Source organism: Girardinichthys multiradiatus, chromosome 11 (genome assembly GCF_021462225.1).
Source record: "Girardinichthys multiradiatus isolate DD_20200921_A chromosome 11, DD_fGirMul_XY1, whole genome shotgun sequence".
NCBI lineage: Eukaryota > Metazoa > Chordata > Actinopteri > Cyprinodontiformes > Goodeidae > Girardinichthys > Girardinichthys multiradiatus.
Window position 1 is genome coordinate 21,646,358 of NC_061804.1, and position 17,510 is coordinate 21,663,867.

The 17,510-nt window shown below is 38.2% G+C and overlaps 1 protein-coding gene and 1 long non-coding RNA gene across 2 annotated transcripts in view; one reads left to right on the forward strand and one right to left on the reverse strand.

Annotated features, from left to right (window-relative positions):
* nbeaa (neurobeachin a) overlaps nucleotides 1-17,510 on the forward strand; it is a 147,512-nt gene that overhangs the window by 113,285 nt on the left and 16,717 nt on the right. The window contains exons 29-38 of the mRNA XM_047378858.1: nucleotides 3,567-3,691; nucleotides 3,794-3,862; nucleotides 3,965-4,133; nucleotides 4,438-4,844; nucleotides 5,758-5,894; nucleotides 8,186-8,340; nucleotides 9,780-9,906; nucleotides 12,049-12,168; nucleotides 14,170-14,303; nucleotides 14,874-14,935. Coding sequence (XP_047234814.1) covers nucleotides 3,567-3,691; nucleotides 3,794-3,862; nucleotides 3,965-4,133; nucleotides 4,438-4,844; nucleotides 5,758-5,894; nucleotides 8,186-8,340; nucleotides 9,780-9,906; nucleotides 12,049-12,168; nucleotides 14,170-14,303; nucleotides 14,874-14,935 — 1,505 coding nt within the window. The remainder of the gene's footprint in view (nucleotides 1-3,566; nucleotides 3,692-3,793; nucleotides 3,863-3,964; nucleotides 4,134-4,437; nucleotides 4,845-5,757; nucleotides 5,895-8,185; nucleotides 8,341-9,779; nucleotides 9,907-12,048; nucleotides 12,169-14,169; nucleotides 14,304-14,873; nucleotides 14,936-17,510) is intronic.
* Nucleotides 4,469-17,374, reverse strand: LOC124876244. Its single transcript, XR_007040250.1, has 3 exons — nucleotides 16,723-17,374; nucleotides 5,730-5,917; nucleotides 4,469-4,604 (listed from the first exon to the last, which is right to left on the reverse strand). It is a non-coding gene; the product is annotated as an uncharacterized LOC124876244 (long non-coding RNA).

Sequence of the window (17,510 nt, forward strand, 5' to 3'; positions counted from 1 at the left end):
CTAAAGGAGCTATAACCATTAACATTCACTTTTCCTTCCCATAGAAAGGACTCCTGGATCAGCGCTTCTTTGTTCTCTTTGTGTCTCTGCTCTGTTCTCTCAAACCCCCAGTCGGTCATGGCAGATGGCCGCTCACACTGAGCCTGGTTCTGCTGGAGGTTTCTTCCTGTTAAAAGGGAGTTTTTCCTCTCCACTTTTGCTACATGCATGCTCAGTATGAGGGATTGCTGCAAAGTCAATACAAGCAACTATCACTACATGCTCATCCAGGAAGGTGAATGCTGCAGGTCACTGACTTGATGCAATCTGCTGGGTTTCCTTAGATAGAAAACCTTTGAACCAATTTGAATAATAAACTGCGTCTGACTGCATTGTTTGATTGGTAGGATTAATTGGAATGTATGTACCTTATTTGAAATCTGTATGATTCGATTGAATTGTCTTTGTAAAGTGCCTTGAGATGATATGTGTTGTGAATTGGTGCTTTACAGATAAAACTGAATTGAATTGAACCATGACAATATATAAGAATATTCAAAATAGTTTTTTAGCTTCCCTGTAGTAGAGGCAACATCATCCCATGTGTGAGAGAACACTCGCTGTAAAATTGGTTTTTACAGATTTTTAGAACAAAGACAAGTTTACAGAGTTCATATTTTAAACTTTTTTTTACCATGTTATGTTAGTGCAAGTAGCCCAGCTAGCATGAAAACAGTTGTCTCTGTGTGTATTTTCTAGAGAATGTAGATCCTTACTATTATTCTAAACTTCAAAACAGCTGCCAACATTCCAAAATCCATTATGTTCTATAGTAGACAAATAGAGATTAGAAGCTCAAAATGATACAGAGCAACTTTCCTGCCCCTATATTCAGCCTTTCTGTTATATGCTTCAAGTCCTGCTCTCTCTCTCTCTTGCAGCCACATCATAGAGAATACATGTTCCCTTAAGATAGATTGTGAAGTCTCTGTGCTTCTTCTGACTTCACTGTAAACACCCCACTGATACTGAAAATTGTCAACTTTAAGTCTTCTTCACTCAGTGGCACAATCCACATGGCAGAGTGTGTTGGAAGCATAAACTGGCAATGCTGAAATTTAGTGCATTCGCCGATCAGCAACAATCAACCTGAAAATGTGCAAATTCTGGTTACAAGATAATTTCTCAGTGCATCTCAATCAAATTCAATTCAATTCAATTTATTTATATAGCACCAATTCACAACACATGTTGTCTCAAGGGACTTCACAAAAGTCAGGTACATACATTCCAATTAATCCTAAACATTGAACAGTGCAGTCAGATTCAGTTATTTATTCAAATTGGATAAAAAGTTTTTCTATCTAAGGAAACCCAGGAGATTGCATCCAGTCAGTGACTTGTAGCAGTCTCTCCTCCTGGATGAGCATGTAGAGACAGTGGACAGTCACTGGCGTTGACTTTGCAGCAATCCCTCATACTGAGCATGCATGTAGCGACAGTGGAGAGGAAAAACTCCCTTTTAACAGGAAGAAACCTCCAGCAGAACCAGGCTCAGTGTGAGCGGCCATCTGCCACAACCGACTGGGGGTTAGAGAGAACAGAGCAGAGACACAAAAAGAACACAGAAGCACTGATCCAGAAGTACTTTCTATGGGAAGGAAAAGTGAATGTTAATGGATGTAGCTCCTATAGTCGTTTCACCTAGAAAGAAAGAACAGATAAACTCTGAGCCAGTTTTCAAGGTTAGAGTCTGAAAGAGAGCACATATAATTAGTTACAGTAAAAGCTCAGTCAATTGCTATGTCTAGGAGAGAGAAAGGGATAAACACTGAAAGACAGGGCCATGTGGTTCATCGGTAGAGGGTGAGCATTAAGTTGTTGCCAGCAGAAGCTTGGACGATGCCCCTCTCCAGAAAGGTGTCACAGGTAGACACAGAGTCAGGCTAGGTTTAGCTTCTCGGAAGAGAAAAGAGAGAGAACATAAAGTTAAAAGCTAAAATAACAGCAAATATTGCAAAATTGGAGAGTAGTGTGAGAATGTAGCGAAGAGGGTGAAAGTGGTCATTATGTCCTCGAGCAGCCTAAGCCTATAGCAGCATAACTACAGAGATAGCTCATGATAACCTAAGTCACTCTAGCTATAAGCTTTATCAAAACGGAAAGTTTTAAGCCTAGCCTTAAAAGTAGCAGTAGTAATAGTAGTTAGTATCTCCTAACATAAACTGCTAAAACCTGCTATTTCCAATGTTTTTGACACCTCAACTTTGACCATTCTTTATTCAAAACAGAGGAGATCCTAAAATTGCATGATCCTGGCCATGAGCAAACAATAATTCAGTGGTGACATCTCTAAAGCATTTAGAAACTTTTCTCTGCTATCACATATGGTGCTTGCTGTGTATGGGGGCAGAGCTACTCCCTTGTTACATAGCTGACCTACAGTACGACCCACGCTCTGAAGCAGAGAAAGAGACTTTTCTTTCAGTAGACAAAGAGAAATATGAGGAGTACATTATAACACTTGCCATAGATAATCAAGTCCTTTCCATCATTTAACATATAAAATTATTTATTCATTAAGCCTAATTAATGTTTAGAGTAAATATTTTAATGCATACGCTGTTTTTCTAAATAAACACTAAATTTGGAATTTTAGGATGCAGTTTTACATCTTTCTTAATTATCTGTCTTAGATCAATTAATTCACATAGAAATGCATTCATAAATGCAACCACTCATCTGAGAATCTTTACTTATTTAGGGCCAAAAAATAAATAAATGAGTAAAACAACAAATAACTGCCCTTAGGTGTGTATGAGAGTGGGCATGGTTTTTTGTCCTGTGTGTGTCTGTGTTGCCCTGCGATGGACTAGCGACCGGTCCAGGGTGTACCCCACCTCCCGCCCATAGACTGCTGGAGATAGGCACCAGCTTCCCCGCGACCCACTATGGAAGAAGTGGTAGAAAATGACTGACTGACTGATGAGAACAAATAAGAGAAGAAGAACTAAGACAGGCCTCTGCTGCTGACAAAAATACAAACTGTTCTGATAGGTCAGCTCTTGATTCAGGCTTTCCTCATTATTCTGCTTCTGCTCATTCAAAATGAGCTCTAAGAAATTATTTAATTGGACTCTGAACCATGTTTTTAATTAGTGCAATTTTCCAGAAAACTAAAATATCTTTAAGAATACCCATCGTAAATCAACGATTATTTCTTTGCTGGTGCACTTTTTATGCTTAGTGGTTACTGTACAAATCTTAAACATTTAATTTTTTTATAAAGATTTTCTAAAAGTCAATGAGCGTTGGATTAAAAGTTATTTGCAAAATATCACGAATTATACCCAATATACTTTTTTGAACCAATTCTGATCACGTCTCTGCATCTCAGCTCTGAAAATATGCAGCATTTATATAGCATCTTACATTTTCTGGTGTTTTGTAATGGACAAATAAATGCATAAATGTAGAATTTTACTCTTTACAAAACATGTTTAGGCCAAGAAAAGGAATTCACTGGTAGCTTTAAGTCACCCTAACCACCATATCATGTTCACCTGTTTTCTCTATGTTACCTTCAGTGTGCTGCGTGGCTGTCAGAAACTGCCTGGAGTGCAGACAAAGACAGAGAGATCGAAGTTGCAAGTCTTCACTGACCAGCAGCAAGTCACAGGACAGCCTCCACAGTGCCTCCACTGCCAGCAAGGTACCAACCAGACATTCATCATATTCACATCCTGCAGAAGAAAAACTGACACACGAACATCCACATGTATGACCCAACACATTTCATGCCTTATATTCTCAGCAGGATCCAGACAGACTCCTACAGGACGTGGACATCAATCGTCTTCGAGCTGTGGTCTTCAGAGATGTGGTGAGCATGCTTGTTTTTGAATTTATTTACTTTATAACTTAAGCGAAAAACCTACTATGTTTGCAGTATTTATATATTTTTTATTTTTGTGTTTTGCTGCAGGACGACAGTAAGCAAGCACAGTTTTTGGCGCTGGCAGTCGTATACTTCATATCAGTTCTCATGGTGTCAAAGTACAGAGATATTCTGGAACCACAGAGAGAGATCGGCAGGTCCACCAGCTTGTCGGGTAGAAGCATTCGCCATGAGATCAACTCTCCGACCAGTACAGGTGATCTTTCTATTTCCGTTGCTTCAGTATCATCTATATCACACAGTAACTGATCAGTGACTCAATGTTCTAACCCTGGAATGGAGAGAACACAGACTGCAGCCAAGCAACAATAGTCTGCCAAGGATATACAATTTTTACACAAAACAGAAAGGTGGAAGAAATACGTACTATTCAGCACAGAAAAAAGTGTTTACAAGAAAAGATGTCTGTTGATTTCTTCTCGTAGACTCTTAAATCAAGATATAGGTGAATGTAAATTAAAAGAAATTATATTTCATTTATTTCTTTCTCATCATAATAGAGCACCCATCTACTGCCTTCTCTGATCGTGACAAACAGACCCCTACCCCGGTGGATGACTCCCCGCTAGCCGGCCTCCCCCACACGGATTCAGGCATCGGAGAAGAAGGACATGTAGCCGGATCCCTAAATGGCTCAGAGTTGGGCCTCGGTGGGCTCGGTTTGGGCCTGGTGGGGAGAGAGACAGACAGAGACAGAGACAGAGATATTGGAGGGGGAGGAGGAAGCAGTGGAGGAAGTGGGGGAGGAGGCACAGATCTGCTGTGCAGTCTGTCGTCTGATGTCCGGAGGTCACAGGAGAGCCTTCTGGATTCTCCCCACAACCCCAGATCCATGCAAAACTTGAGCCAAGCCCCGCCTTCATCCATCTCCAGCATCAGTCAAACAAACAAAGGCATCAATGTTAAGGTGTGCTTGTAAAAACTATTTAGGGCACCCTATGAAAATGTCTTGTTCTGACATACAGTATTTTCATAGATATTTAATATCAATTAAATACTCAGAAATGAAAAGAAAAACTAAAGCAGAAAATGTTTAAATATTCTGTAATTTAATAAGAATTCTCATGAGGGATAAATTAGGATTCCCCCACATTTATTCCCACTTAAACCTACTCGTTTGTATATCATGTTAGGTGTGCATGATAAGAACAGTGTTGCCGCATTTCGTACATTTTGAAGGAGATTTGCCCTCAGACCTCAGAATTTTAGTTTGGTAAGGAGATTACAGATGTCTCAAAAGGATTTGAAATCAACTATTTAACTATACACTTCTATAAGTTAAGAACATTCAAAACAACTGCTAACATACCTAGCTCTCAATGTCTAAGCAAGTTTACCCTGAATGCAGAACAGAAGATGCTAAAAGAAATCTCAAAAACCAGTAAAATGTCATCACAGGACCGACAGCAGGCTCTTGCTACTGTTAATGAGAAAGTTTAACTTTCATGACAGGTCTGCCAGGGGAAAACATTAATAAAATCACTTTGTTTGCTGCATTTTCATTTACCCCTGACCAGTTAGGTTTAATCATGCATCTTTGACCATTTTAAAATAGGGTCAGGATGATTAATCTACCATTTTAATTTTTAGCTTGCATCAATTACACAGTTACAATTGAAGGATTAAAAATATGGTCGAATCTTTTAAAATGCTGCCTGAAAATCATCTGCATCTACCTAAAGCATTCACTCTATCCACACTGATGAGCTGTACATTCAGAGTTTCAAGCTTCCTTAGTGGTATTTTGCCTAAACTAAAACAAGTGTTTGTTCAGTCATAATTCTCTGTTCACCAGCTTTGTTTCTTCCTCTGAAATGCAGGAGATCCTAAAGAGCTTGGTGGCGGCTCCCATTGATGGCACAGAGCTGGGTCAGGAGTCCGGACCAACGCCCTATCACCCAGACCCTGCTCTGAAGACTCATCCTATGCTGCCCATGCAGTTCCACTCCTTCGACAGGTCGGTCATATTTACAGGGGGACCTGCAAATAAAGATGTTGATTCGTCAGCACTGGCGTTTACACATCCATCAGTTGATCAGTTATTACTGTCAATACTAATAAAAACTCATGTACTTATGGAAGAACTAGAACATGGATATGAAAAAAATATTTTGAATATACTGTCTTAGCAGTTTTCTTTTTCTTTATTGAAACCCAAAAAAATACAAATGAAAGTCTAAAAATATGAATTCAACTTAAAATAGTTTGTTTATTGTGCACTGCAGATGAGAAAAAAAAGGCTTTTTGTTATTAGTTAAAAAGATTGATGCTATATGACAGCGGTGAGGTCTTTTGTTTTGTCAAGTCTCGCATCACACGGTCCTTCTTAAAACTGATTAGCTACTTAAATTTCCTCTGCATCATTTAGTCTCCTTGATCCTGCTCTGTCACAGCCTCTGTGAGCTAAGTCATTGATTGAATACAGTATGCATTATTAATAGCTGATGCTCTATATCTATCTCTCTCAGATATCTATATCATTCATTAGGCCTTTCTCCATAGGTCAGACTGGCTTTATGCATTGTGTCCATGAGTTTGTATAAATTAGAAAAATAAAATATTGCTACGAACAAACTGTAACTTAATTTTTTGTTTTAGTCTAAAAATATGTTATAATTTATACATATATAAACAATATGTTCTAAATATATATATTTTTTTCCATTTTTTTTGGAGTAGCATAATCTCACACAACAAAATAGAAAAATCCAAATCACCAATACCGCAATTATTGGTATCTCCACTTATAATTTATTGCACAACCCCCACTTGCCATTAGGACAGCACATCTCCTGCAACACTTAAGAAGGTTCCAGCATACAAAGGGATTTCTGTGCTGCTTTGACACTGTTCTGGTCTACTATCTTGCTGAAAGTCCCAATGACGAGCCATTTTCAGTTTTCTGGCAGAGGCTACCAGATTTTTATTGAAAACGTTCACTTAGTGCAAAAAAATCATTATGCAATGAATTCTAACAAGGTTCTCATTATGTTTGCAGGAGAAAGAAGCCCACCTCATGGGTCTTCCACCATACCTAAAAGTGTGGATTGAATGTCTTTCCACATATTCTCCTTTGTTTAAAACCAAACTTAACTGCATTGTTTGTGGCAATAACTCTCAATATTTTTCTCATCTGATCAAAGAATTTCAGTTTAATTCTGTTTAGTGATTTTCCTGACATGCCTACCAAACAACCGGTTAATATGCAAATTGTTGGTTAGCCTTATAACATTACTCTTGGATGCAATTGTCTAACAGTGATGTCCATAGACTATTTCCCTCCCTACTCTCTGGCTTACTGTGTGTAGTGGGAAGATAAACTTTTAGAGCTGCAACAACAACAAAAAATAAATACAAGATTGACACAAATAACTGCTTGGACTTCAAGAACGATATATAGAACGATATATAATTGTACTGAAGTATAGATGTGATTTTCATTTTTCAGTGAGAGGCTATATTTCTGCCATTAGGAATTAGGATATTTTAAGACTTTTTACACATCTTTACCAGGGCAGAACATTTTTGTATTTGCTGTATATATTTTTGATGATGTTTAAGCTGTAAGCTTTTTTTTTTTTTACATTGCTTTTAGTTAATCATGAAGGTCCCATTGAGATTCAACATTTCTTCTTCTTTTTCATTTATAATGGCAGAAATTATTAAAAAACATATTGAAATGTTTCCTTTCATATTTTTAGTTGTATATTGATTGAACAATTCAGTATTTTTACAATTTTCCATTCCTACACCCCAGATTGTAACGGGGTAATTTAAGTAAAGAGGGATTATCTCTGATTTCTGCTTCTGGTCATGAAGGAAAAACTCCTCTTTGCATCCAAATATGAAAACACTGTTCACCTCTATATTGTAGGCAGTTGTTTTAAATGCAACAAAGGGAATGTTTGGAAAGACGTTCCTGAGTCTTTTTCTATTTCCAAAACATTTGTAAAATAATGGTTGATGCATATTCAGAGATGCAATTATTGATTGACTTCACGCCGTTAAACTACAGTCAGATACCTGCTCTTAATACTCATACACTACCAACACTCGACTTGTGGTGACCTCAGCGAGGACTGAAGTCACCTGTCACTTCATGTTGCCATATACTGCAGGCCCTGCAGAGCCAGCGTTTCACATCATTTCAGTTCAGTTTATCTATAAGGAGCCATTTCACAGCAAACGTCAACTCAGGTGTCTCAAGCGCCACTTTGCCTGACAGTTTTGTGTTTTATCTTTCTACAGGAGTGTTGTTGTTCCAGTGAAAAAGCCCCCACCCGGCAGCCTGTCAGTCAACACGGTGGGCACGCCCACCACCGGTGGAGCAGCCACTCCTGGCAGCACACCCAACATTTTTGCTGCTGCAACAGCAACACCCAAGAGCATGATCAACACCACAGGTGAGAGATTACATAGAAATGATGGATGTGTAAATGGAGCCTCGGTTCTACAAAAAAAGATTTGTCCAGGGCAGCAAAACCTACTTGACTCTTAGGGGAAAAAATGCTATACACATTTTTGTTAATTGTAAAATTTAAACTTAACTTTCTTTTTTTGGATTTTTTTTGGGGGGGATTTTAGAACAGATAAAACAGAGAAAACCTTAAATATTTACAAGAAAAAAAAAAGCTTTCTTTTGTCAGATGAGTACAACTAAGTTTGTTTTATATTTATGAAAGACTAAAAAAAGCACATAGTCCATATCTAAATGACATAAAAGCACTTATTAAACCTGTGCTATTGGTGTCTTTCTCTTGTAGAAATTAACTGAGGGGGTTGGATGAAAATCTACAGAACTGCTAAAACCAGCCTTTACTGATGCCTTTTTTTTCAAAAGCCTCGCTCATGTTCAAATTAAGTGGCAATTTGGAGGGCCTAAAGAACCACATGTTGTTCTAGAGCCAAAGGTTGCAGACCCCTGTATTAGAACCCAAAGAAGGAAAAAAAAATGAAAGGTGGCGAGTTTATAATTTGCCTCTTTTCTCTTTCGTTTCCATTTACAGCAGAAATGTTCCTCAAGGCACCAACGACCACCACTCTCTCTAATCTGCAGCTCAGTTACTATATATTTTTGTATTTCTTGTTTGCATAATAGCATGCAAACCCCCCAATTTATCTGTTATAGTCATTAAAAAACAAAATCAGAATTGGCAAGAGAGACCTTAAAACAAACTTAAAATAATTATTGGACAGGAAAAACTTAATGGATGCATAACTAACCCTGTTACAGATTTATTATTTTTTTTTTTTTTTGTTGAATAACAGTCAGGTAGGACTGCATTGATTGTGTTGTCCTACAGCTCTTTGTTGCTTTACTTCCACACTGACTGACTCCCAGATAATAAAACTGAATAAAAACAAGCTGAATCAGCAGCTGTTTTTTAGAAATAGTCAGTGTCACGGGAACCGATGCGTACAGTTTAAACTATTTAATGCAAGTAAGCAAACTTACCTCAGGCTGTCACTAACGCTCTGGTGCATTTGCTCTTGTTTACTTTTTTCACTCATCATAGAAACAGATGAAGCATCACACGCAGCAGATCCATTGTAGGGGAACAGATTAGTATTCACATCTCTGCTGCCCTGTCAGATAAACTGTGCTGTATTATGCATCCATAATGGACGAGGCTGGGGGTTTGCTCCCTGCACTGGATTCTTTATATTGATTGAAAAGCTATTTTCACAAACCATTACCAGAAAAGGTGCGGCAGCTTGTCTAGGGAAATAACGTCCAAATTGAATTTATGTGGCTCTGATCGGTGATATAAATGTTTCATATCTGTAATGGTGGTCTTGTTTTTCATCACTATTCCTCTAACCTCTTCACCCCCCCACTCAGGTGCTGCAGACTCTGCCTCGTCATCCTCTTCCTCCTCGTCATCATTCGTGAATGGCGCAACTAGTAAGAATCTGCCAGCAGTGCAGACAGTGGCCCCGATGCCAGAAGACACAATGGAGAACATGAGGTGTGTATGAACACCGTCATAATAGCTCTTCGGCCATTTGATTTCCTTCCTCTTTTTCTGTTTTCTTTTCTTTTTAGTTTGTATTATCACGTTAATTCGTCTGGCTTCAAGTGTGTTGTTATCATATTTCCACCTCACTCCCACCCCTTCATCCTTCTTGGAGAGTTCTTACAGCTCACAGAGAGATTAGATGATGTTTTTCTTGTCTGTAAGACCTGGGAGCATCAGGAACGTGGCTGCAAGCTCTAACAGCTTAGGTAGCAAATGCCTCAGATCAGCCGCCATCAGTTCATGTAAACAATGCATCCAATTCTTAAGTGAAACAAGAGCAATGCATAAATTGTTTTACAAGTAAATCCAGAGCACTTGCCTCTGAAGTCCAAATGGGCACATCTACATCCAGTTAGAGAAATAAAGTAATAAAAAATATGAACAAATTACAGGGATTTAAATGATCTAAGATCTAGCTTTGGTATTAAACCTGTTGGATGTAAAAAAAAAAATGGCTGCAGTTGCACACACACAGACTGAGCTCATTAAGAGGAGGGCCAGATGCATCCAGCCAGAGGAAGTGAAACATGAGCTTGCCTGGCTCCCAGGCTGAATATCGATTAAGATTAACATTCCTCTCGCCATACTTATTCATGCACACGAACCACTGACGCATCCCACTTAGTCAACGCTGTCTGCCGTTCTTCAGCCTCGACATGATAACTGTGTTTCAGTGTTTAGCTTGCTTTCCACTGTAGATGCCTGAAGACATCAATTACAGTTCACTGAAAAATGTTCATACCCCTTAAAATTTTTCTTATTTTCTTCATGTGAAAAACCACAAACTTTGATGTATTTTATGTGATAAACCAACACAAAGTAGCAAGTAATTGTGAAGTTGAGAGAAAAGGATACATATTTTGCCCTCCAAAAAGATGGAAAGTGTGCCATGCATTTCTATTAAGTCCCATTCACCCTGATACCCCTGGATACAATCAAGAGCAACCAGTTAAATACACTAATTTAATGCCAAAGAGAACGTCTGGAGGAGCTGCATAGATACACAGAACAGAATGTGTTGAATAGTCTTGTATTCTAGAAATCTGGCCTATGTGGAACTGGGGCAAGAAGACAACTATACCTGAAGGAGTCCTAAAAGGCGTGTTTGCAGTTTCAACCCGTATAGGAGATACCACAAACGTGGAAGAATTTGCAGAATTGGACTTTCTGCCCTACATGAAAATATTGTGTGGCCGAAAATGAACATTACAGGTCACACTAAAAACACTATCCCCACAGTGACCCATGGTGGCAGCAGCATCATGATTTGGGGATGCTTTTCTTCAGCAGGGGCTGAGTAATTGCTCAGAGTTGATGTAAAGATGCATGGAGCTAAACGAAGGGCAAACCTGGAAGAAAAGCTGTTAGAGGCTGCAAACGTCTTGAGACTGTTGCAGAGGTTCATCTTCCAGCAGGACAACAACAATAAACATTCAGCAAGAGCTGGTTTCATGTGCCTCTCAACGTCTAGACCTAAATCTGTGGCACAACTAGATGTTCACTAACATCTTTCTGTTTAATGTGACTGAGCTCCAGTTAGTTTGCAAAGAAGAATGGGTAAAGAAAATCATCCTCTAAATGTACAAAACTTAAAAACATTAAATATATATACTCAAAGTGAGCTGCAGCTGTAAAATGTTTCAAAAAACATATCAGTTTCCTTTCACTTAACCATTTTGTGCTACTTTATGTTAGTTTAGTACATAAGGTCCCGATAAAATATTGTAAAGTTTCTGGCAAAAATCTGACAAAATATGAAATATTTCAAGGGGTATAAATAGTTTTCAAAGCAATGTATTTATATAAGCTTGAGGTCACCAATTTTAATGTCTTCCAGAGAACATGTAAATGTAACTGTCTTTAACATCAATCTTTGTTTTGTTTTGGTAAAAACACTGTTGACGTCTCTAAAGTTTAAATACGTTTTTACCAACCAGGAAGTGACTTCAGGAGAGAAAATTATTTGTAGAAGTTTGTACTGTAATATTAGCAGACACAGGAGCGAGAGTGTGTGTATATGTGTGTATGTATGATCCTTAATCAGTGTGCATGTCTGCATGTGTGTTTTTTTATGTGTGGTTTGTATTGCAGTGCCTATTGTGAGGTGGGGCAGTGTGCTCTGCGCAGCGGTCAGACCCCCCCTGAGCTAAAGTCTTTTAGCTCTCTGGCAGGCTTCCAGGCAGCCCCTCGAGATGCAGGACAGTGTTTTAGGCAAGGAGACACCCGTCCGGTCCCCTCCCCCCTTCTACCACACCCTCCACCACACCCTTTCTGCTCTGACCAGTTATTACTGAATGTTCTCTGTATGCCATGTAACCAAAGACTGACATCTTTGCTTCAGCAAGATGGCGGCATCGCTTCTGTTTTAAGGCCAACAGCTCATACTGTTCGCATTTACGGCACCACATTTAAGTCTGTCCCTTACTGCATGGTTGTCTTCACACACTCAGCCCAAAGTCTAGATCAGACCTGGGTTACACTTTGTTCTTTTACCCTCTCCTAGGGACTTAGGTCACCAGTGTTTCCATGGTAACAAACTTTAAAGTTTTTGTTACAGAATAATGTTTCAGTTTGCTTTGCTGTAAAACTACTGCTTTACTTTTTGAATTTTTTTTCAAACATGGAAGCCCTTAAAAATCTGGTGATTCATTTTTCATCTAATCTAAATGTGTTTTCCACCTGTTTTCATAATATGATAACTGTATGCTGGATTTTATTTGAAGTGGGGTTCTGTATGGTAGTAACCAGTAGTTAGTATCTTAAGGCTCTCAGTTTGAGGGAATATCTCCATGTCATGGATAAAGTTTTTATACAATCAAACCCAGTCTACAAAATGGCATTTGGTTCATGCAAACTCAGTTTTATTGATTTTTGAAAAAACATTTTTTTAATCTTTTATTTTCCAGACGTTTGTGTTGCTACGCTAGCTGAATTTGGCTTGGGAGGTTTTGTTTCACATGTAACAAATCCTACAACAAACCCACACTGCTTTTCATATAAAAAACTACTGGCATCTATGTAAACAAAACACAAATCCACAACTGAAGGTGTGATGAAGTTTTACAAAGTAGCTTCAGCTTGCATGACACTAATGGTTTTAAAAGTGGTGTAGCGGTAGAGCGGACGCCCAACGCAGCCGTCCTAGGTTCGATTCCAGACCTTGAGACCTTTGCTGCATGTCTTCCCTTATTTCGTGTCTGGTAACTGTCAATAAAGGCCGTTAGTGCCAAACAAATATTTAAAAAAAAGGAATTCTCTTTGGAACTGTCCTCACTCTGTTTAGCTGTTAATTTAGGTTGTTCAGACCTCTATCTGCCACATGTAAGATACTGACTGCTGAGAACTCCTTAGAACCCAAATATATATAAAATCTGAACTAGAACAACAGGTGAGAAAATGAATTTTATGCTACAATGTTTTTCAACTTTCATTAAACAAGATGTTAACTTCCACCCATCCCACACTTAAATTATGCTTTTAAAAATATATTTTTGTATCATTGCTTTTCTTGATATATGCATACAGTTAATCAAAATGAATATAATCATTTTGAGAAAATGTGCATTAATTCACAATAAATTAACAAAAGTAAACTGCTGTTTCTATGGGTTAGTGTAGAAATGCATGACCCCTAGAATGGGCAAAATCTGTTAATTGGATACCTGCCTTGACATAATTCTGATATTATTTTTCCTCATTTACTAGAACAAATTGAAAAAATTAAGTAGATCATAAGTAGAAAGTGGATCACAAGTATTTTTAGGGCTTCCATATTTGACAAAACTTTTCTGTACCTGAGCCATTACACATAAAAGTCTCAAGCACAGAAATACAAAGCATTTATAGTAAAAGTTAACATTCAGTCCAGTTTGCAGTAGTTTAGTGCAATATATTAATGCTGCCTCATTCATTTTTAAGTTTGCTCAGTGATTAGCTTCTTAACTGCAGCATCTTCCAAATATTAACACAGCCGCCGTGCCACCAAACCCAATCCATCATCTTGTTTGATTCTGACTCTTTGTGTCGTCTATGTCTGGTTTGCACTCCCAGTTTTTCTCTTGTCCTCACATTTCCCTGCTCATTTCTCTCATGCATGTTTGTTTTGCATCTGTTTGTATATTCCACACATTTTAAGCTCTTGTCTGTTTGTCTCTTATCTTCTTCTCACTTCTTTTGTCCTTCATCCTTCTTTCTCACCGTTCCCCTCCACAGCATCACCACCAAGCTGGAGCGTGCTCTGGAGAAGGTGGCCCCGCTGCTGAGGGAGATCTTTGTGGACTTTGCTCCCTTCCTGTCCAGGACGCTGCTGGGTAGCCATGGGCAGGAACTGCTCATAGAAGGTACAGGTGCTGTACACGGCTCCTTTTTCTCTAACTGGCGTCCCTCTCTGTGGAGTCTCCTCATTCACTGTCCTTCACTGCCATGTTTTGAGTGTGAGAAACACCAAGCGCGCGTGTGTGTGTGTGTTTGAGAAATACAGAGCGAATGAGCATCTTTGAGCTGCTTCACTCATTCGTCAAGCAGGTATGAAGTCACTATTTTGCACCATATGAACTCAGCTAGATAGACCTGTATCTGTTCTTAGATCAGATTATATTTAGCATCACTCAGTTTATAGATCGTCCTAAATGTGTCCTCAATCTGCCCACCAGCTTCCTGTTTTGTGATTCACTGTCTCTGTGTTCCTTCTTCTCCCTCTCTTTCTCTTCTTCTACCTCTTTCCTTCCTGATTCTCTTTGCTTTTTGTCTTACCTGTGGCATGCTTCTTTTAAATTATACTAAGGTGACTCTGTAATAACAGAAATTACTAACTATACTATAACTTTGATATTTTAGCGTCTCAGGAAGACGCGAGTATTTCTGTTAGACAAGCAGAAGAAAGACTCCTGACTGTGGCGTTTGTGTCTGTTCTGCAGGTCTGGTGTGCATGAAGTCAAGTACATCTGTGGTGGAGCTTGTAATGCTGCTCTGTTCTCAGGTCAGTAACTATTAAACTTAATTCTCGATAATCTGGTTCATCTCTATAAACCGGATTATCAGATCATTTTATTTCACTATTCTAAATTTAAAAAAGTGAAAATGACAAGTCATTTATTATACAGAATGACAAAATACTTACATCTGTAAATTTTGATGTTTTTGATTTGCAGCTGATGAAATGACAAAATTCAGTTCTTTGGAAAATTAAAATATTAGGTTAGACAAATCCAAAAAGTATTTTTAAGAGACATTTTATGGCCTAAAACATTATGGTCTAGACAAGCCACGAGAATCGCTACTTCAATTTATTTAAAATGTCTGATTCAGGACACTGCATCTGTATGCTGATATTAGTGTAAATGCAAAATTATATCTGTGAGGAAGGTTGTTTTAGTCAGAAATACGCCTGAATCTGTTATTAAATTAATATTCATATTTTTATGTCCTTCTTATTCCAAAATCACTCTTCATAAAAGACAGTGTTTGATGTAGGTAAAGTTGTATTCGTATTTTGGTCATCATTTACTGAGTTTATGTTTAGTGTGTGTCCACACCATATTTTCAGTCTCATTGACATTAAAGCCTTGATAATATCTGCTTTAGGGGAATGTAAATTACAGTTTAATTAAAAGTTTGGAAGAGTTTTGCAATTCGTTGCCTGCAGCTGGAGTCAGTTCTTCGAAAGCCAACACATCCAAAATAACTAACTGCCTACCAATGAAATCTTAGGGAAGTTCATGCTTCCCTCTGCTGAAAGCTTTATGGAGATGCTGATTTCATTTTCAAGCATGACTTGGTATCTGCTCACACTGCCAAAAGTACCAGTACCTGTTTATTGATCATGGTATCACTGTGCTGGACTGGCCAGCAAATTGGCCTCACCTAAACCCCATAGAAAATCTGCAGGGAATTGTAAAGACCAGAGAAAACAATACAGACCAGCTGAAGGCTGCATCCTTAACATGTCAGCAGAGCCAGAGGCTGATCACCTCCATGCCATGCCACAACGCATTGACGCAGCTATTCATGTAAAAGGAGCCCCAGCCAATGATTGAGGATATTTACCATATTCTACGTGGACAGAGATTTTCAGTATTTTTATCATATTGGTCTTGTGAAAAAATAAAATTTTTAGAGAAACTGATTTCTTTTTTTTTTGGGAAAAACTAACAAACAGAGGCTTGAGATATATCACTTTGTGTGTAGTAAATCTATGAGGGCCACTTTTTTAATAGAATTACTGAAGTAAGTCAGCTTTCTAATGATCTGTTTTCTTTGTTTTTAATCATCAGTTTTATTTGTTCCCTTTCTCATTTCAAGAAACTGACTTGGTGCAAACTGCTCAAACAAATTCCAGTGTACCCTGATGCAAATGGCAAATAAAAACTCTTAAATCTTGAATATTCTGATGTATTCAGCTACATCCGTACTATCCACATAGTGAAGTCTTAAAACTGCATTTTTCAAATTTTTTATGTTTTGAATGTTTAATTCTTGACCTGTTATGATGATTAATGAAGTTAAAACTATCCATAAACTGTGAGGTTAAGAATATGTTCTCACTTGGGAATATACTCAATGTAGGTGTGATATGCATGCTCACAATAAAATAAAACTGCACGTTCCTTATCTTAAAATTTTATAATATATAAAAAGTCAATTTAAATCATAAAAACATCTGACCATGACTAATGTAGAGGGTTTTCTGGTTCTTTTGTCCTGCATGCATTAAACCTGGTGTCTCCTTTTTTATACTTAGTAATCAAAACGCAGGATGACACTCACCATTACAGAGCTGGGCAACCAGTTTTCTTTTAAGAAATGAAGTCTGTCTCACATCTTGGCTCCGTTTTCTCTGATTTTTTTTCTTGTAAGAGCTCTTCTTTTTGGAGTCATCCTCAAGTTCCTTCCTCCTGCTCTTTGTCTTTAACTCAGCCACTCCTTCTCTGCTCTCTTCTCCCCATCTTTCCATCTTCAGTCACATCTCCAGTCTTTTCTGCTTTCCTGTTCTCAGTGTTTTCAGTAGCAACTGCTTTCATCTCTTACCCTCTCCTCCCACCTCTCCCTTTTCTTTTTGTCTTCCGGGAGGCAGCTTGTCAGCATGTATAGTATTACTCCTGACTCCCATCTCGTCTGCCATTAGAGGCCCATGGAGAGCAAACTGAAGCCCAGAAATCGATCCCCTGGATGCTGGGGTGTAACAGGAGATGGCCTTAAGAGCCAGTGGAGCTAATGGAGTGCTGATAGTTTTCAGGCTTTCAGCAGCACTGTTATTCCGTTCAAAAGTTTCTCCTCCCATATGCACCAGAAATGGAAAATAATGGACAGTTAGATAATGCATTTTTATTGATATTTACAGAACTGTAAAAATGTTTTTGTTCTATTTTATATTGAGTAATTTTATACTAATGGCCCCTTGATTAGACATTTTTATTTTAGTTAAAACTTACTAGATTCTTGTTTCGTTATCCTCAACCCCAAAACAGATCTAAAAAAAAAAGTTTTAATAAATGTGGTTTGTTCTGCAAAATCTGAAAGATTATTTTTTAAAAAGGTAGAATGTGATTTATAGT